Source organism: Otolemur garnettii, unplaced genomic scaffold (genome assembly GCF_000181295.1).
Source record: "Otolemur garnettii isolate 467f Iridium unplaced genomic scaffold, OtoGar3 scaffold00008, whole genome shotgun sequence".
In the NCBI taxonomy this organism is placed as follows: Eukaryota; Metazoa; Chordata; class Mammalia; order Primates; family Galagidae; genus Otolemur; species Otolemur garnettii.
Window position 1 is genome coordinate 22,698,719 of NW_003852403.1, and position 21,748 is coordinate 22,720,466.

Consider the following 21,748-nt stretch of genomic DNA (forward strand, 5'->3'; position numbering starts at 1 on the left):
TAACACAATAACTAAGAAAATGACATGAAGGCTATGTTAACCAGTTTGATGAAAATATTTCAAATTGTATGTGAAAACACCACACTATACCCCAGAATTGCATTAATGTATATAATTATCATTTAATAAAAAAAATAAAAATAAAAATAAAAAACATGCCACTTCTCCAGTTCACCCAGTGCAAATCCAGTATGCAGTTTCTGTCCAGGCTAATAACATTGTTTTATGTTCCACTGTAAATTGGAGTGAGTCTTCCTGAGGTGAAGACTACGTAAATATTTTTGTGTTCAGTGAGAATAAATTACAGTGCCGTTCTTAAAATTTAAAAGTTTCTTCATTCTTTTTCACCATTTCAGATTTTTTTCATGATAGAATTAGCATACATGAGTCAAGACTTAAGTTTCATGACTTTACCTTCAGTGATATTGTCTTGTCATCCATTTCAGTGCCTACCCCATGATTGTACCCTAGTTCTTGTCATTACCAATAATTGCAAAATCTTAATAGTAAGTATCCCCCGTTCTACCATCTCCCACGTTCCCAGGCTCTTCCTGTCAGCGCTTTTGACTCCACCATAGCTTAGACTCGATGATTCACCATTTAAGTCTTGCCTAACATCTCTCTCCTTGGAAAAACTCCAATCTTGGTTAAAGCTCACTTTTGGTTTCTGCACTTAAGAGAAATAGATGAGGAAGCTGGAGAAAAACACCATTGTACTTGCTGGTCTTGCATGAGACACATGATTGGTAACTTTAAGTGAGTTCTTAATGTGACTGAGCTATTCTACTGTTCCCAAAGTTCCATTAAATTTCATACTTATACTGGTTATGCCCAAGTTTATTATCTCCAATACTCATTCCTCTTTTAATTCCAGACTCGTATTTAGTTTCATACCCTGTAATGCATCTAGATATTTAAAACAATCTTAAACTTACTTGCCAAACTAAATTCTTACTTCATGTATCTATTTCAGTTAATAACAATTCCATTTTTCTAGGCACTTTGGACCCAAAGTCTTACAGATATCCTTCATTCCTTCCTTTTATATCTCATGTTCATATTAAACCAACTTTGAGAATGTGTGAAGATTCTTGCCATTTATCACCACTACTATATCCCACTCAGCAGCCAGAGGGATCATTTAGGTATGATTCAAACACAAAATCATAACGCATGCCTCTGCTCAAAGCCCCACTGTTGGCTTCACGTCTCACTCAGTAAAACCTAGTGTCCTTATGCCCGACCAGGACTGCGATGTGTTGTGTCTGCCACCTCTTATGTTTGGGCGTCTTGTATTGCTGTCCTCCTCCCTCACTCTATCTAACCACATTGGCCTCCCTGTGTTTTTTCAGACATATTTAGCATATGCTCACCTTAGCCTTTCTGCTTCTGTCCTCTTCCTGTTCTTACATGGCCCATTTATGGTTTTCAGGTCTTTGCTAAAATGTTATTTTTCACTGATACTCCTTCCTCCTCTTTTCTTACCTGAAATAAACATTCTCCCATCACCTTCATCTCCTTAACCGTGCTTTGCTTAGCCTCATGGATTTGATATAATTTATCTGCATGTTTTTCCTCTTTTATGAGAGAAATGGACTTCCTTCTACCCCCTTGGTTGATTATTGCAGCCTTAGACCTAGAACAATGCCTGGCAAATGCAGGCAACTCTACTTAAGGTCAATAATCATTTTCTGAAAAGAACATACTCTGCAATGAAATGCTAACAGGAAGTCTATTTCCCATTATTTTAAATGGGAACATTTATAATGCTTTATCAATTTAAAACTGCCATCTAGTTCTCTGAAATCCAGTTCCACAAAACCTAAACATAAGGGGCAAATTATCGTGTTGAGATAGTGCTTAACATGTTGCACTCTGATCACTAAACAATTAATATGATTGTTAATAGGCAGTTTGGGGTGTAGTAATACTTACTCTTCCCATTATAATTGCTATTCTCAATTACTTCAATTTTTGTTCTCGACAGATTTTCTTTTTAATGCTTCCTTAACTTTGGGGGGACTCATTCTGTGAACACTAGGCAAAAATAAAAGTTAATTATGAAATTCACTATAGAAACTTGTTCAAGGTAAGTGAATAATAGCAGAGAATATTCCCCACTGAGTATGAGGCTTGTGCCTCTCAGTTCTAGCATCAGGGGAGATTTATGGATGCTCAGTAAACTCTTCCAAGTCTGACAGTATACTGATTGTATTAGAACATAACTTAAAATTTTATTCATGGACTTTTTTGGTAAAAATCTTATGTTGAGATTTGGAGACAGAAACAAATTTTCCTATGTAAACCTTGACCAATAGCATTGATATTGAGACATATCTCTGTGGTCTATAATGGTTGTTTAATAGGTAGGGAGCAGTAGTCTATGTGGTATGCTTTTATTTATTGAAGAGGCACATGCGTGCATTGCATACTTGCTAACGTATGTGTGTTTTTTCTTTGTAATAAAAATTTTATTAAAGATTTAGTAAGAGACAAAGGAGATTTATGAAACATATCACCTGGCACAATTAATAAAAATTTCTGTCAGACATCCATCTCTTCTATATCTGGCTGTGTCTTTTTTTGAAACATACTCTGCTGTTTTGAATTTTGAGATTTTACTATTTTGGAAAATAAATAATAAAACCAAAAACTGTCATGAAATAAGATTGCTAGCACAGAAAATATAGTTGTTATTGAAAAAAACTTTACTTTTTATCACCACAGAAAGTACCAGGATATGAAATTCATCACCAGAATTTCTAGATATTTTTGACAAGAGTGCTATTTTAACATAAGTACTATAAAGTGGGCTGTAATAAAATGAAAGACATTGAATTAATAACAAAGTCCTTCATTTTCCCATACTACAGATAAAGCCCCCAAATCTTTGAAGTAGATAATGAGACAAGATACATTCTCTTGAAGATAAGCAAAGCTAGACACTAGTTAAAGTGGTATGGATAGATTTTAATCAGTAATATATTATTGCAATAGGGAGAACAATCCCGCATGAATTTCCCTCAACTTTGATTTGTGTGGAGACAACTGGATGTTTTAAAAGGAGAAGGACAAATAGGGAAGGGATGAGCTGGGCTCAATCAGAGAAGTGAAGATTTCCAAACAGCGGGAAAGTCCTTGGTCCATACCATCTGGATGTGTTAGCTGGAATTTAGTGAAGTTAGATGCTGCCCTCCCATAGAGGCTGGGAGATGTGGACCCTTTCTTCAGGTGTCGTCTGAAACTAACAGTAAATTCTTTGGACAACATTGAGTTTTCTCAGGCAAACATTTTAAGGTGATCTAAGGACATTCTGGGAATGCAAGCTTGAGTTGTTAAAAACAACGTTAGAGTTTTGTTCAAGTCTTTATAGGCCACGGTTGAAGTCTGGTTGAGAAGAGAACATAGAGGAACCAGGTGAGTGTTTCATCAAGAAGACAGTCTTGGTTCCTGGCAAGTTGATGTAAATCAGATCCTATTATTCTCCTTATCAAGTTTCCATTACTTCTTACTACACTTGGAATTAAATCCACCCTTCTTCCAGGACTCATCAAGCCCTGCCTATCTTGCCAGTCTTGTGTGGCACCACACTTCCGCTTGCTTGCTGTGCTCCACCACCCTGGTTTACTCTCAACCCTCCTTTTGTACGTTCTGTCTCTCTGCTTGGAGTACTGTCCTGTATTCTTTGCTTAGCTAGATCTTTTTGTGACGACTCCCTGTTACCTCCTTAGATTTTCCCCAATCTACCTATCTAATGTAGATCCTCAGTTTTCTCTTCCCCTTCATTTCTTTCATAGAAAACTTTGCATTACAACTTGCAAATGCTGGTATTTGATTTATTCCTCTGCTTATGCTTTTTCTTTCCTCCTAGATATGCCAGAATATAATACTGCATCTTGTTTACATTTGAATGTCTATCATCCAGCATAGGACTTGGCATATTTTAGGTGTTTAGTGAATATTTATTGAAGAATAGTTTTCGTAACCCTTCAGAAAAACAATTGTGTGAATTAAAACAAGTTATTTGCAAATTTTATTGACGAACTATCATAAAGAAATAAACATACTACTTGTATTGACGATAAATTTGCCATATCTAATTTTTTAATTTTTGTGATAGAATATAATAGAATTTATGTAACATAAAATTTACCATTTTAAACATTTTCAAATATATAGTTCAGAGATATTAGGTATGTCCACTTTTATGCAACCATCACCATCATCTATAACTTTTACTTCTTCCCAAACAAAAATTTTCTACCCATTAAACACCAATTCCCCATTTCTCCTTTTCCCAGCCCCTGCAACCACTATTCTATTTCATCTCCGAATTTGACAATTCTAGATACTTAGTATAAGTGAAACTATATTGTATACCCTTTGGGGACTGGCTTATTTCTCTTAGCATAAGATTTCAAGGTTCATCCATGTTCATCCATGTGTCAAAGATTTCTTCCTTTTTAAGACTAAGTAGTATCTTGTAACAGATATATATCACATTTTGTTTTTCCATTCATTTCTGGAGAGACACTTGGGTTCCTTTCACTTGTTGGCTGTTGTGAATAATGCTACTATGAAAAAGGATGTATAATTATCTATTCAATTCTATGCTTTTAGTTCTTTTGGATATATACCCAGAAAAGTATATGGTAATTTTATTTTTAATTTTTTGAGAAACCACCATACTCTCATACCATTTCACATTCCCACTAGAAATGCACGAAAGTTCCAGTTTCTCTGTGTCCTAGCCAGCACTTGTTATTTTCTGGGTTTTTATTTGTATGTTTTACTAATAGCCATCTTAGTGGATGTGAAGCGATATCATTGTGGTTTTGATTTAATTACTAATGATGTTGAGCATCTTTTCATGTTTTTATTGGTGATTTGTGTATCATCTTGGGAGAACTGTCTATTCAAGTCTTTTGCCCACTTTTAAATTAGGTTTATTGTTTTGTTTTTGAACATCTGAATATTTTATATAATAGAAAACATACAAAAATACTACATGTCTTCTTTTTCTTCTTTCTCACTATTAGTGGTGTAAAGTATAATTTGCTTGCTCATACTACCCTAACCTTGGAAAGTGCAGAGGATAATTTCAAGACTCACAATCTGTCTATTAATGGAAATGGTAAGTACATTATATGTTTTACTTATTATATCTGTATATATGTAGTGACAGTGATAATTTCTAATTTTAATAGTTCCTTCCAAATGGATATTGGTTTCAGCAGTGTAGGCATGAGTGATTCTGTGGGTTTTTTCAAATTTGTCTGTCTCTTTTCCACAAAGGAAAAACGTTTATTTTCCCTTGTCTATGCTGAGATTTGTCTGTCAGGCTTAGTGAGAGCAGAAATTGTTCAGGCCTTCTGCATCCTTATCTTTGACTTGAAATTGATGACTTCACCACCCATCATTTTAAAATTTGAGATCAAGGAAGCCAATGCTTCTGTTGATAGGAAGCAAAGGATATCAAAAAGAGGAGCTAGGACTAAATTAATCTTAACTCTTTTCTCTCTGGATGATAGTGGTAATGGTAGTTTATGCAAAAGAAAGATATAGCACAGTGAAGGTGGGGTTTAGGTAATTAAGAAGGTTTGGAAAACTTGGCTTGAGCACACTACACTCTTACAGATTATTGTATTTGTGATGAAAAATATAGAGCAGTATTGGTAATGTAGTTTAGAAATATTTGGATTGTTCACTTCTATTCATTTTTCTGAAGCAAAATATACTAAAAGGTGGTAAATGTACTACTGTATTATACTTATTATAAAGATTATTGACTCTATACTGATGAGACTAAAAATTTTGTTCTGATAGTTTTTAAGTTTCACAATAAAAAATTATATTTAACATAGAGAAAAGTTTCTGAAACATAAATGTATAGCTTAACAAATAATTGTGAGATGAATATCTGCCTAACTCCACATCAAGAATAGAACATCGCCACCACGTATGTCCTCAGTTATCCTACATGTATCTAAACTTTCAGGGTATTGCTTTCTCACTATTCTTTATAGTTTTACCAATAGTGTATACCTCCCTAAATAATACAATTTAGTTTGATCTGATGTGAACTTTATGTGGGTGGAATCAAATTATTTCATCTTAATGATTTGCTTTTCGTTCATGATTTTAGTATGTATGCATTTCATTGCTCATAGTATTTCATTGTATAATAATAAATTTATGCTAATTCAGTTATTTTTAATAGTTAACAATGTTCTTCAGCTTCTGTTTCTTGAGTTAGTTCTAGTAAGTAATATTTTCATAGAAGAAAAGCATTTGATCTAAAATTTGAGCTTGACAAGCATTAAATTTTCTGCAGTATCCTACTCTGTATTGAATTTCTTCACATCTATAGCCTTGTCCCCTTTTTTTCTATTGCTAATGGTGGCTTTTTCTATACCTCCTCTGTATTTTTATTCTCATTTATATAATAGATTGGTCAGTTTTATTCACTAGTGTATTCTACATGTGCTAATTATTTTGTTAGGAATAATGATTGTAGTCTACATATTCTATATTACTACAAGAGGTGTGATAAAATCTGCTATGATTGATTTATCTAGTTCTCATAATTATGTCTCATTTAGCTTTATTTAATATGGGCTTTTGTTATATGTTGAGTATAATTTTTTAATTTATTTTCTTTTATTCTTTAACCTCAGACTGTACTTGGTTTTATGTTTTTAATGTGCCTTTTCAACCAGTATTCTGTTGGATTTTAATTTTTATACAATTTGACAATCTATCTTTTATTTTACTGAAGCCTTTGGTCTTTATGTATTTAATATCAAATAACTATATATTTGGAGTTGAATCTACTATAACTAATGTTTTCTATTCGTCCTACCTATTCCATGGTGGTTTGTTGGTTTTTTTCTTGCCTTTTTAAGGATTGATTACTTTTATCTTTTCTCTTTCCCTGTTCTCAAAGTTATGTGTTCTTTTTCTCATCTTTTAGAAATTATTTCCTAAAATCTCATTAGTCATATTTATTAAAGTCTAAAATTAAGAAATGTTTTTTTTTTTCTAAAACAATGCCAAGACTTTTAGAACAGTTAATCTCCATTACCCTAATTTACATGCTATTGCTTATATTGTAATTTTTTTAATTTTATAAAATATTTTACATATTTAATACTTTTTTAGATTTATCTAACATATTTCTATTTACTGTTCATATCTTACACTTTGCATCTGGGATAATTTTACTTCTGTTGAAGGTATAATCTTTAGAATTTATTTTTGTATGTTCTGTTAGTATCAAATTTCTTGGTTCTTTTTGTTTGTCTAAAGATGATGTTATTTTGCTTCATTATTGAAAGCATTTTTTCAGGATATAGTATTTTGGCAGTTTTAATTTTTTCTTTTTGAATATTAAAAGTATAATTATACTGTCTCCTGGCTTTTATTACTGGTTGTTGAAAATCGTTTGTCATTGTGTTGCCTCTATAAATGTAATCTTTCTTTTTATTTTCTTTTTGCCTTTGGTTTTCTAAAATTTTGCTGTGCTATACAGTAGAACCTTCATAGTTAATCACCTCCCTACATTGAATACCTCCTTAAGTTGACCTAATTTTTGTAGACTGGACAGCCACTATGTATGCATCTGTATAGTGGGCCTAATTCCTATGCTCACCACTTCTGTATGTTGATCAATTTGTTAGAGTCCCTTTGTGGTCAACTGATAGAGGTTGTATTAGGTATAGAATTTACTTATATTTATACTGCTTGGGATTCCTTGAGCATCTTTACATTGTTGATTGATGTGTTTCATGTGTTTGGACAAACTCTTTACTCATCTGTCGAGATAGGCTGTGCTAAATTTTCTTGCTGTTCTCCTCTTACATGCCTAAACCTATGTTAGTCTTTCTCAATATATCCTTGATGTTTCTTGCTGTTTATGATGTATTTTTCATCTTTTTGTCTGTTTGGGCTTTTGTTTATATTTTTATGACCTTTCTCTTATTCCCTCTGCAGATCTATCTAATCTCCCCTTAAACCCATATACTAGGCTTTTCATTTTTAGGGATGTTTCTCAGCTTTGGTAGTTCTATTTAACTTTTTTTTAAATCTTCTGTGTTGGCTCAGCGCCTATAGCTCAGTGGCCAGGGTGCCAGCCACATGCACTGGTGCAGTTGGGTTAGAATACAGCCCCAGCCTGCCAAACAACAATGACAACTACAACCAAAAAAAAAAAAAAAAAAAAGGAAGGAAAAGAAAAATAGTCAGGTGTTATGGTGGGCACCTGTAGTCCCAGCTACATGGGAGGCTGAGGCAAGAGAATTGCTTAAATCCAAGAGTTTGAGGTTGCTGTGAGCTGTGACGCAACAGAACTCTACCCAGGGCCACAGCTTGAGACTCTGTCTCAAAAAAAAAAACAAACAAAAAACTTCTATGTCACTTTTTATATACTGCATATATTAATATTATCTTTTATGTTTTTAATAAACATAAGCATAGTTCTATAGTTTATGTTTAGTAATTCAGTTATCTGAAGTCTTTCTAGGTCATTTTTTTTTAAACTAATTCTCACTCATGGCATCTCAAGTCCTTGCATGTCTAGTTATCTTCATACACCTGTCCATGTAATTGAAATTTTATATATTAGGAATAAATTGATGCTCTGTACTTCTATTTGCTTCTGGTAGGTACTTGGAGGTGCTGTCAGTCCAGTCCCACTTTATCCAAGGATCATGACTGAGTTTCTTTGTACTTCTTCCAAGCTGAACTCTATTCTCAGCCCCAGGAAAAGGGAACCTGGATAGGTTGTTTACTTCTGGTTCACCACTACATTGTTGGTGATCTCTTTGGGATATCAGCTGAGTATGCAGAGACTCTCTAAATAAACTGCTACATTGTGCAGACCCTGAACTTTGATTTCTCTTCTGCTTCCTTCATCATACATAGTCATTAAATCATAAGTTCAGATTTGATAGGATTGGTAAATGCTTTCTGGATAGACATAGGTTCTGGTCGTTTTCATTAATCTTTAGGTTTGTCCTAGAAATTTCTTATAGTCTTGTTACCTCTTTGTTGCTTTGGGGGATATTTTTACAGTATATTTTATTCAGTATTTTTAGTTTTCAGTAGGACACTTGGCCTGAATGGTCTGGCATGCCGTCACCATAAACTAAGGTGACCAGATTTTAACATTGGTAAAGCAGGGCACCATTGGGCGGGGGTCGGGGGGCTGACACAATGCAAACTTTGATAAGCAGTTCTCGATAATCACTTCTCAACAATTGTTATTATTACAGTTTAACATTATAAAATTAACAAAAATAATATAAAACTCATATCCTGGCGAAATAGCCACATGGCAGCCGAAATATTCCCTTACTGTTCTCCTGCCCATTTGTGCATTTTTTCCAAAAACTGGGGCGTTTTTTAAACAACTCGGGACAAATTGTTAAAAATTGGGACTGTCCCGCCAAAAGCGGGACGTCTGGTCACCCTACCATAAACCAACCTAAAGTCTGTAACAGTATTTGCATTATCGGTTTTATCAGGAAATCAGATGAACAAAGTTGCTATTATCCCATTTGTGTCAGTTCTCTAGAATTATTAGTACCACCACCACATGTTTAGTAGCTATAATGTGCCAGAAACTGTTTTAAAGCCATTTTTACTCTCATACTTTGTGAGATGAAGTTCTAAGGAAGTCTTATAATACAGTGATTAAGGGTGGAGATCCATTGCTCTTGTGTTCATATTCTAATTTTACAACTGGCTAGTTCTGTAACCTTCACAAGTTCCTCATTGTGTTATCTTACACATTTGACAGAGTAGTAAAACACAGCTTAGAAAAAGTAACCTGCTAGATCATGTAGCTAGCAAGTGGTGGAGCCGGACTTTAGACAGTCCCCCCCAGGCTGTGTTCTCCGTGCGAGGCTTCACTGTCAGACGGGATTACCGTGAAAGTGCCCAAAGACCAAAGCATGATGTCCAAAGATAAAGGAGTTGATGAAAGGTCCCATTCTTTCAAACAAATCATCTGAAAGCAGTAGAAAGGAATAAAATTCACAACAGGAGCATTCATTTTAGCAATGATTACTCAGCTGTCTTTAGTGTCCTGTAAGATATTACTAGATTCTCCATCAACAGAATACTCATGGACATGTAAGCATGGAAGTTGTGTGTTATATGTATTAACAGCACTCTTAGAGAAACACAGAACTCAACTTAGTAAGCACTGTGAAAAGACGTGTGCATAAACAGGAAAACCCCAAAACTGTTGACATTGGAACATGCAGATGTGCCAGAAACTGTTCTAAACAATTTTAAGAAATTGCTTAAGAAACTGAACATATTTTAAGAAACATCAAACTATATTCTTCTTTTTAAGTAACAGGTATATCCCTAGAAGTGTGTATAAATCAAAATTAGCTATGTATGTTAATGTAATAATAAAAATTATGCCAGTAAAATGAAGAGGAGATACGAGGTATTTTAACAATTATAAGTCAATTGTTTCTATCATTGAAGGAAATAGCACAAATGGTATCTTAAGCTTTATATTTGTCATCAGGAAGTTTTTATACTTTTTATGAGATAATGAAACCACATTATGAAGATTGACTCAGAACTGAGATTTTTATCTGGATTCTTTCTTCTGCCTGTTTTGTTGTCATTGTTTTTAAACTCTTTTTTATTCCCTATTTGAAACTAATGGATCAATTAGTTAAAATATTTATTTTCAGTTTCATTTCATCTTGTCCTAATACCTCCCTTAGTTAGAAAAGAAGAATTAAGTATTTTGACTGATGTGTTGCACAAAGACTGAGAGTCAACATTGAAAAATAGAAAGGGTATGATTTGAGGAGTGGAAGTACCCTGCATATGAAATTACAAGAAGCATCTAATATGTTCCAGAGACAATGTTAGATGTCATATCCACATTATTATCTTGATTTTTGTAACAACCTCCCTAGTTAAGATAGATGATATTTAAAAAAATGAGAAATTGATACTTAGATACTCAGATAGAATTGATACTCACTTGAGTAGCCTTGATGCCATGTCCATGTGTCTTGTCAATAGTGTAGAGAGAAGCTGTAACTCTGCTTTTAATTCCACAGTGATCCCAAGCTGTAAAGAAACATAGGTTAAAAGTAACAGGTGATTCCTGGATGTGTGGCAAGGGCATCCATGATTCCTTTTTAAGGACTGCAGTCAGGAAGGAATTAATTTTCATGAAATTTGAACTTATTTTATCAAACACATTGTTATATGTGGTGTTTAGGTTCCATCTGATTATTGATTGTACAAACTGATAGACTGGTCTAAGAATCTAAGATGGTCATTTATGATTCTCTTTCTTTAGAAAGTTCATTCTAACTTAAGAACAACTAACTTACAGATATTTAGAACATAATGTTTTATATTTATTTAGAATATTCATAAATGTGAGATAGCCTCTATTTTAAAAAATTTCTCAAACTACAGATTTATAAATCACACAGTTGATTTTAGCATTCCTCAGGTGCATGCTTTTGGGGGAATTTTTATTTCATTTTATGTCAATTTCAGGAAAGATAATTGTCATTGTTTTTACCTGTATTTGCATTTTGGAATCATTACATGTATTGTGTGCATTCATTTCTCCCAGGTTAGCCACCATGTATTTCTAAAAGATAGCAGCTTTGCAACGATAATAATAATAAATTTGAGTAGTTTCAGAATCTTTGTTATGTGCTGTTCTTTAGTAGAATATTAGGTAGGTAAGTTTAAAACTTTGGTTTACTTTGTACTCTTAGTTTAGGCTGTTCTTCTTCCTTTAACTGATGTACCAAACATTGGCTACCTTGCATCAATGTATTAAATAATTGTATTTTTACCAAAAAAATGCTTTTTCAGAGTAAGCAAAGCTTTTAAGTAAATAATAGTTACAGCCAGTGGCTATGTATTTTATATATACTACCAACAGAAGTTCATTACAAACTTTAAAAATCTTTTTTGTACAGTTCATTGTGCACTAAGGTCATATTTTGGGTTTTTATGTTTACTTTGATGCACAAAATACTTAATGCTTTCCTCCATACACATATGAAGGCTGTATGCATACTTGCATACTATGTCAAAGGAATGTCTTAATGTTTTTACAAATAATGTTTTTAAACAATCTCAAATTCTTTTTAGAAAAGTTGCCATTTGAATGTTGAGTTTCTTTTTTTTTAAATTGGAAATTTAGGTCTTGCTATATTACCCATATAGCCTTGAAATTCTTGGGTTCAAGTGATCCGCCTGCCTCAGTCTTCTGAGTAGTTGGGACTATAACCAGATGCCACCATACCTGGCTTGAATGTCCACATCTTTCTACCCCCCAAAATGTGTGAGCAAGTTGCTTACATGGTAGCCTGTTACACCAAAATATGTTAATAGATATTCCCTACTATCAGGATCTTTGTCTACGTCAGCACAACTCTTCAAGTTAGGAAATAATTGCTAACGTGTAATCCTTGGTCTCTATTCAGGTATTGCCCATTGTCCCAGTAATTTTCTTTATGGTTAAAAGATCCAGTGCAGAGCCACATGTTACATTTAATGATGAAGATGCTTTTGTTTCCTTCAATCTAGACTTTTTTTCATTAGTCTTTCCTTGACTTTCATGACCTTGATGTTTTTAAAGATTATAGTCAGTAATTTTGTAAAAGGCCCTTCAATATGGGTTTATCTGATTTTCTTGGGATGAGATTCAGGATATGTCTCTCTGGCAGAAATATCACAAAAGTGATGCTGCATTCTCATTGGATCCTATCAGGTGGCATCTCCTTGATTCATCCCAGTACTAAAGGTGCTCACTTTGATCACTTGATTAAAATGGTGTCTGCCAAGCTTCTCCACTATAAAGTTACTCTTCTGTTTTCTTCTTTGTGACTCATACATGTTTTGTGAGAGGGGATTACTTTAAGACTATGTAAGTACAGTGAACCTTTGAAGCACCAGTCCTTGCCTAGTCAAGAATCCTTATGTAGTTTTTCACTCCTCCAAATACTCCACTGTTGACCAGCCTTATTGATAACATAGTTGATTAACACACTCTTTGTGTGTATATTTCATACTGTGTTCTTATAATAAAGTAAGCTAGAGAAAAGCAAATGCTATTAATAAAGTTATAGGGAAGAGAAAATGTATTTACTGTTCATTAAGTGGAAATAGATCATCATAAACGTTCATTCTCATTGTCTTCACACTGAGTAGGCTGAGAATGAGGGGCTTGGTATTGATGTCTCTGGGATGGCAGAGGCAGAAGAAAGTCCACATGCAAGTGGACCCATGTAGTTCAAACCTATGTTCAAGGGTCACTATGTGCTGTTTCTTATTAGAATTTCAATTTATTCATTGATTTATTTATGTAAATAGAAACTCACATTTTCCTATTTTTCAGAGGATCTTAATGTTGATATCACGAGGTTCAAGTTGTCCCCAGTTTGGCCAGTGGAAGTCCATTCCAGATGTCTCTGTGTCTTTTTGACACATCCCCACCTTTCAAGCATGCCCATGCTTCACAACATATCAAGATATTCCAGCTCATCATGTACTTTGCCCTCCCTAATCCCTGGATTCCACCATTTATCCAAGGAACCCTGGATGGCCTTCTCACTCGACTTAGGGCTCTGTCAGTATTCTGAGTCTAACACATATGTAAATAAATGGCTTCCTCACTGCTCTCAGACTGACTCCAATGGCTGGGCTCCTGCCCAAACATGGACACTCTACTACACTTTGCTTGGATTCTGGTACCTCCCATCAATCATCTACCCTTCCCTTTTTCCCCATCACCTCTCTAAAGGTCCTCCTCACTTTGCTTTTGGGCCCTGACTCCCCACAGCAGGTCGTCCTCTAAGTAGAGATTCCTCTTGGATTCTAATGCTCCACCCTGTGCAGGCAGCCCTACTCACCTTCTCACCCTGCCTGGCTCTAATTCTCAGTCCTAGTGCACCATAGCTGTTACCGCAGCCCCTGACACAGATGCCTATGGTGGAGGCTTTGCCTAATGGTTTATAACTGAATTATTTAGACAGGGAAGAGGAACAGCCAGAATTGTTTATTAAATTATCTTAAGTAGTTCTCTGAAGTAATGTTTTACTTAGAGGATCACCTTGTTAATTATTATGATGAAAATCAGAGCAAAAAAGTAGAGTTTGATAAATACATAGTACAGTAGAACCTCCCTACATTGACCACTTCCTTAAAGTGACCTAATTTTCAGAGACAAGCCATGCAGCACATGTACATACCAGTACACTAGACGCAGTTTCTTATGTTGACCTCCTCTGTATATTGACTGGTTTATTACAGTCCTTGGGGTAGTCAACTTACAGAGGTCCTGCTGTATAAATTATTTTATTAGAATGTTTTTGTATTAAATGAGGTTAATTGTTCTCTGAACAATCTCCATTGAATAATTATTGTAAGATTAAACAAGATTAGGAGACAAAATTTTGGTTCATGGTGGCATGCCATGAACTGTCAATTTAATATTATGCTGTCTTTTCTGCTTTCTTATATTTGCCAGTAAATATGGTCCTGGTATTTAAATAAGGTAAATCTTTACATGAAAGTAATTTTAAATTACGTTCTTGTATAAAGTAAGAAAATTGTAAAAATAGAAAAATCAAAATGTATAATGACTGTAATAACATGTATTTGTAACTTGACTTTTTTCCTCTCTCCTTTATGTAGAGGAGTGTTCATTTTGGCTTCCCCTCTATGGCAACATGTGCTGCCGATTAGTTGCCCAGCCAGCCTGTATGGCTGAGGATGCATTTGCAGGATTTCTGAATCAGCAGGTGAGAGGACTTGAACTATCCTATAGTCGTGGCTCCAATTTAAATCTTAATATACTTGTTTGACCTTCTAACTTTGAGGTGGTTTTTTAAGCTATTTTTATAAATGTCAGTTTTCTAAATGTTATCAGATATAAACTGTGGAGGATGGCAGGGGTGGGGCCCAGTGCAGTTCTGATGTCTGAGGTGCTGCCTCTCCAGGCTCCTCTGCTCGTTCGTGAACAGCAGTAACAGGGCAGTCAGCAGCAGAGGGCTCCTGCTTAACACCTCTCACACGCAGGCCTTTCTGGCAGACAGCTTTTGGCATGGTTTAGGCCTCTGTGCTTCCAATGCTGCCTCTGTGCCACCTACTCCTGATTTATTTATAACCATGGTTATTTATATTCAGTAAATAATTAATTGTGGGCTTCAGTGAATCAATAGCTTTTTCTAAAAGATTCCATTAGGGGGAAAGAAAATTTGCATTCTTACAGGGTAGTCAACATTTTCCAATGCTTTGGGAACAGTAAGGGAGAATTATATTTTGAACATTGAGAATTATTTTTATAATTTTCCTTAGTCATTTGATGAATTGCTGTGGAATTCTAAGGACTGATTTTTAATACACTGGCTTTTCTAAAACTGCATTGATTTATGATTTTATGTATGTAAACATTATATGGTAATCATTACCACAATTTTACTTAATGCCTTTGAGAATTCCAAACTTTTCTGATATTAATTATTCTTGGATTTGGGGCAATTAGACTTATTAGAGAGCAAATTAATGGGTAAGTCTGTTACATTTTAGAAATCCTAAATAACTAACTTTGATGAGTTAAATTGATAAAAGTTTCTTAATTTTTTTTTCAGCAAATGGTAGAAGGTCTGATTACTTGGAGAAGGCTATATTGTGTCTTGAGAGGGGGTAAACTCTATTGTTTCTATAGTCCAGAAGAAATTGAAGCTAAAGTGGAACCAACTTTGATAGTGCCTGTTAATAAGGTAAATGAAATACTATTTTGAAAAAAGATTCATTATCAAGTGTTCTTGTCTATGCACTTCACATTGTTGTCATAACGAAGAGGGAAGGACGGGTAAAAACAAGTTAGTTCATAGAGATAATTTCATCTGTTCTTATTTTTCTTTCCATTGCAGGACTTACTCATTCAGGGAAATAATGTTTCCTACAAAACATAGTAATGGAAATCTATATAGTAAATAGGTGTAAAGCAGAGGGTGTAACTTCATATTAACAGAATATTTAAATTTTCCATTAATTTACTGAGAATATTACGTAAACATAAATTGTCAGTTCATATTACAGTGCCCCTTTTTCTAGTTAGTATTCAAATGAACCCATACAAAGACATTTCTGACTATACTTTCTGATTTTCCTGGCAGCACAAGGAAAGCCTGACAGTCGATTGAAAATAGTTGAATGCTTATACTGCACTTAAAAAGTAGGGTTATACCACGTAAAGAATCTGTTAGGTATATCTATAGTGGTTGGACACAAAGGAAATTATTGAAATCTAGCTATAATATTCTACCTAAAATAATGTAGAAAACTTTTCAATACAAGGCAGACTTAGTTTCTTTTATCTTACTGTTTTAAATTTGTTTTCATCTATTATCCAAGTCTATTGCTTATTAAAGTTTACTTTTCTTTTTTTTAAAATTGTATCCAATATGTTACACTGATAATTTAAAGAATTTTTTCTTTTTTTAATAATTTTTTATTTTAAATTATGGTGAATTCATGATAGTTATAGTTATTTATGGGGTACATGTGATTTTTTTTTTTTTTTCAGACAGGGTATGGCTTGGTCACCCAGGCTGTGGTATAATGTTGTAATCATAGCTCACTGCAACTTCAAACTCCTAGGATTAAGCAATCCTGCCTCAGCCCATTGAGTAGCCAGTACTACAATTGTGTACCATGACACCAGGCTAATTTTTTTTTTTTTTTAATTTCTTTGTGGACATGGGGTCGCACTATGTTGCCTAGGCTGATCTTAAACTTCTGGCCCAAGCATTCCTGCTGCTGTGGCCTCCCGAAGTGCTGGGATTATAGGCATGAACCCCTGTGCCCAGCTCAGGTGATATTTTGATACAGGCCTACAATGTGTAATACTCAATTCAGAGTAACTAAAGGTACCATCACCTTTAGCATTTATCATTTCTTTGTGCTAGAAACATGGTATACTGAATTTAAAATATACTCAGACTTACTGTTGACTGTAGTCGCTTTGTTGTGCCACAGATGTCATTCATTCTTCCCATATTTTTGCACTCATTAACCATCCCCACTCCCTCCCCTTTTTTATAGCATTCCTACCCTAGGATACCTTATTAGCATTTCTGTAGTAAAATACACTGGGGTTTCTCTTAGAGGGGAGTAGTTGCCCATGCACTGCAACTAATTGTTTCTAGTTGTTTAATTTTGCTTGCCTTTAGAGCAATTGAATTGAAGCATATGATAAAATATGAGTCATCACATCTGTTTTCTTTGTCTTTGAAATTTTCTTTTAAAGAAAAATGTAAAGTTGTATATCCTTATATATAATGATTATACTCCTGCAAACATGTGGGTACCAGTCTGCTAATCTACAAGGACATTAAATTTATTTCCATTATCTTTTTCAATAATAACACTTTTATCTGTTTCTATCCTGCTTTTAGAAACTATAGTGCTTTTTACCTAGAGGGAATTTTTCAATAAGACTTTTCATATATATAATAACTAAGTCCTCCTAATTTAACTATTTTATTTATTAGAAAGCTTAGTATCGCTTTAAGTAATATAAATAGATATGTCACTATTATAACAATGAATTTATTTTGGTTTATAATTTTATTAATGAAAAATTGACACACTTCTCTCATTACTTGCGAACTTTTTGTCTTGTTCTGTTCATGCAGTATTCTCTCTCCTACTTTTCCACATTGTAGTCTTTTGAAAAGGTCAGAGGTACAGAAAAGCTTAAATAAAATAGTGAGCCCCATATACCCTTCACCTAGACTCTAAGGTTAATGTTTTGTCACATTTGCTTTCTTTCTACTTAAAATGTTTTTTCCTAAGCCATTTGAAAATCAGTTGCAAACAGTGTCACATTTTTCAGTGAATATTTCAGCATGTTTCTCCTAAAAGGAAAGACATTTTTTCATAGCCATAATATTATTGTCCCTCTTAAGAAATTTATTATTGATATAACATTATCTAATATACAGAACAAATTGTCCCTGTTGTCTCCAAAATGTTCTTTTTAATTATTATTTGTTATTTGATCTAAGACCCCATCAAAGATCCCACATTACATCTAGTCAACATGTCTTTTTTTTTTAATCATCTAAATTGTGTCTTTAACCTCCTTCCTTTATGTATGTATGTACATATGCCTTTCATTACATTGATACTTTCTAAAAGTCCTGGCCAATTTTTTTTTTTTTTGTAGAATGTTCCCAAATTTATATGTGACTAATTTATCATTCTAAATTCAGCTTAAATATTTTTGACAAGAGTTCTGTGTACATGATTATATCTAATTTGTTCTTTACGTTTTAAACAGCTGGGTAGTAAAAATGAAATGTTACCAATTTTTTTTTCTTATACATTATACCACAGAATGTGAATAGCTGTAAATCAAATTAAAATGTAGTCTAAATAAATGGTATTGTCAAAGCATCTGTTTTATTTGAAGACAGTCTTTAAGGTATTTAGCTGCATTATCTCAGCCCTTTAAGGTGGGCAGAGCAGGTGTGGCTGCCCTGTTTTACGTTGAAGTATATTATTTCTGTTTTATATATGAGGAGATAGACTCAGAGATCAGCTAGAATTTGCCAAACTAGTAAGGAAAATTATATGGCTCACCCTTTTCCTAATGGATAGGTTGAAAATAGATAAAAATTCAAGGACAGTTTTTCTGTTTCCTCACTGACATACTAGACTAGATTTAGAAGGCCAAATTAAACTTTTTACTATCTCCTTCCCCATTTTGAATCCATTTTGAAAGTAAAAAGTAGCTCTGAAATGGAGGTGCGTGTTGTTTGTTTGTTGGTGACAGAATCTCCTTCTGTTGCCCTCGGGAGAGTACCATGGCATCATAGTTCTCAGCAACCTCAAACTTCTGGGCTCAAGAGATCTTCTTGTCTCAGCCTCCCAAGTCACAGTAGCTTAGATACGTGTTGAATCTTTGCTATTTAAACTTAAAGAGGACATTTATAATGAAACTCCTCTATTACTGTGTTTATGTGTCCTAACTGAACTGACCTTTTTTAAATTGATTTATTTTTTCTTGTAGTAATAAAGAAAAGAATAAGGCCAGTGGGCAGGTGATGGACAGGATTCTGTAGTCAGTCAGGGCTGTGATTAAGAGGAATGACATCAGCAGACTTAGAGATTCTAACGGTTGTTCTGCACTACCCATCACATAGTCACAAGAGAATTGTTAACCTAATTATTTGTATTAAAATGGTTTTAGACATGGGGACATTGTGGGTTATATTTGGTATTTAGCGCTGATTGCTGATGTCTTAATTATCTCTTCTGTTGTACAGTTAAATCATATGTAAAGTACAAAAGAGAATTTTTTTTGACTGTACATGAAATTTTATTTTATCAGTGAAAATAATTTTCTAGTTCCATCAGTACCAGTCTATACAGGTTTTATTATAGCTCATAACCATTGGCCAAATGCCACTGAGAATAAACTTATTCTGTTTTCATATTAGAGCATTTCGAGTTGGAGATTTTTTTATTATTATTAAATCATAGCTGTGTACATTAATGCAATCATGGGGTACAATGTGCTGGTTTTATGTACAATTTGAAATGTTTTCATCAAACTAGTTAACATAGCCTTCATAGCATTTTCTTAGTTATTGTGTTAAGAAATTTATATTCTACACCTGGTAAATCTCACATGTCCTCTTGTAAGATGCACCGTGGGTGTGGTCCCACCAATTACTCTTCACCCATCCTTCCCCTCCCCTCCTCTCCCTTTCCCTTACTTCTTGGGCTATAATTGGGTTATAGCTTTCATGTGGAAGCTATAAATTGGTTTCATAGTAATACTAAGTACATTGGATACTTTTTCTTCCATTCTTGAGATACTTTGCTAAGTACAAAAGAGAATTTTAAAATGAAAACATGAGATAAGAGTTAAGGGTGGGAAGATATATTTATCACAATGAAGAAATATTTCTGTTACTTTCTAAAACTTGGTCATTTTGTAATTATTTCTTCTATTACAATAATTTTTATTTGTATTCTCTCAACTTACAAAATAATTCAAATGTATAGAAAAGTTGAAAAAATCATAATGATCACCCATATACATACCACGTAGATTGCTCAGTTAACATTCCGTCATATTTGCTTTATGTCCTTACTTATCTATATTTTTTTGCTGATCCATTTGAACATAAGATTCCAACATTATGATGTTTTATGTCTGAATGCTTCAAAATGAAACTCTTATAAATAGGGGCCTTTGATTTACATATGTTATCATACTATTATAACAGCTAGGTCAATTAACAGTATCTCCTTTATGTCGTCTAATATCCAAGTGAAATTTTCACCTAATAACCAAACTCAGATTTTCATGTTGTTCCTAAATGTCCCTGTGATTTTAGTCTGGGAGTATCTTCTATAGTTTCTTCTAAACTGTAAATGAGATTCAGCATACTAATTATGTTTATTTTTAATATTTTTTAACTGGAATATTTTATGGATGATGACAGATACTTTAGAGAGCATCTCATAGGAGGCACATGATGTCAGACTGTCTTACTAGTAGTTGATGCTATCTATCCAACATAAAAGTAATCTTCCCTCTCTACAGTTACCAGGTAGTCACTGAGTTGATCCTTTGGCACTGTGTAAGTATCTTTGTTGTCTAACAGTCTTTTACTTGATGTTTCTAGCAACCTGTGATTACTTGACGTTTCTAGCAACCTCTGATTGTCCTTGGGGGAATCAGTTATTGCATTGGAGATTCCGTGGGATTTTATTGTACTGTCCTTCCATGTGCTTGTATTAGCTGGAAACACTTTTACTTATTAACTATGGATGAACTACACAGTCCCTTCTGAAAAGGCAAAATAAATGCTTATTATCTTATTTACAATTTTCAGAGTAAGAAGTTTGTGGTATGTATTGGTATTGTGTTGGTATTGGTGGTTTATATTGGAGTTGGTATTACCCACTCGGGGAGTAGCTAATGACTAGTGACTAATTTCTTCATCCCTCACCCTGCCTCCCCTCTCTTTCATATTATAATTTCATAGGGTTTTATTTATCCAATGTTTTAAACTACTAGTTTTTTTTAACCTAGGGTAGATGTTTCAATTATTTTTCTTCCCCTGAAAATTTCAAAGGGACACACATGCCATCAGTGTGTCCTTTAAATAAACAAAGAATCTTTGATAAATGCCCTATTGAGTATAGTGGGTAAGAACTAAATAAAATTTATAAGAATAATGTTTTGTTTCAGTTTTTAGTGTATTTCCAATGCTAAGTTTTATACAGAGATCTTTTTAAGGTTAATAATGTTAAACATTAAATACAAAATCAAAGTTCTTCCTCTTCTGGTTGTCATTTCTCGTAATGTAGAAAAATGATGAGTTTTCTTAATGCTACTTTAAAAATCATATGAAAACAAATTTGGCAGTTGTTAAAGTATATGAATAATAGTTGTGTTATTTTGATCACAGAATCTGTTCTCTAACTATAATTTTTGTCCTTCTAACTGGCATTTCCTGTAAGGCTAAGTTAGTTCATTAATTTTCATAGGGAGCCATCTGTGGAAATAGTCACATTAAGGGAAGAAAAGCCTAAAAGCTATGCCCCACCCCTTTTCAATCCAAATTTGAAAGGGTGATTTACTTCAAAGTGATTGCTTCAACTTCAAAAAACTTCACTATGAATGTTTTTGTGCACGACAGTCTCAGTAAGGGTA

General features: G+C 33.9%; 1 protein-coding gene across 1 annotated transcript in view; it reads left to right on the forward strand.

Annotated features, from left to right (window-relative positions):
* RTKN2 (rhotekin 2) overlaps nt 1-21,748 on the forward strand; it is a 72,326-nt gene that overhangs the window by 39,355 nt on the left and 11,223 nt on the right. Inside the window, exons 7-9 of the mRNA XM_003783632.2 lie at nt 5,040-5,134; nt 14,701-14,807; nt 15,657-15,788. Coding sequence (XP_003783680.1) covers nt 5,040-5,134; nt 14,701-14,807; nt 15,657-15,788 — 334 coding nt within the window. The remainder of the gene's footprint in view (nt 1-5,039; nt 5,135-14,700; nt 14,808-15,656; nt 15,789-21,748) is intronic.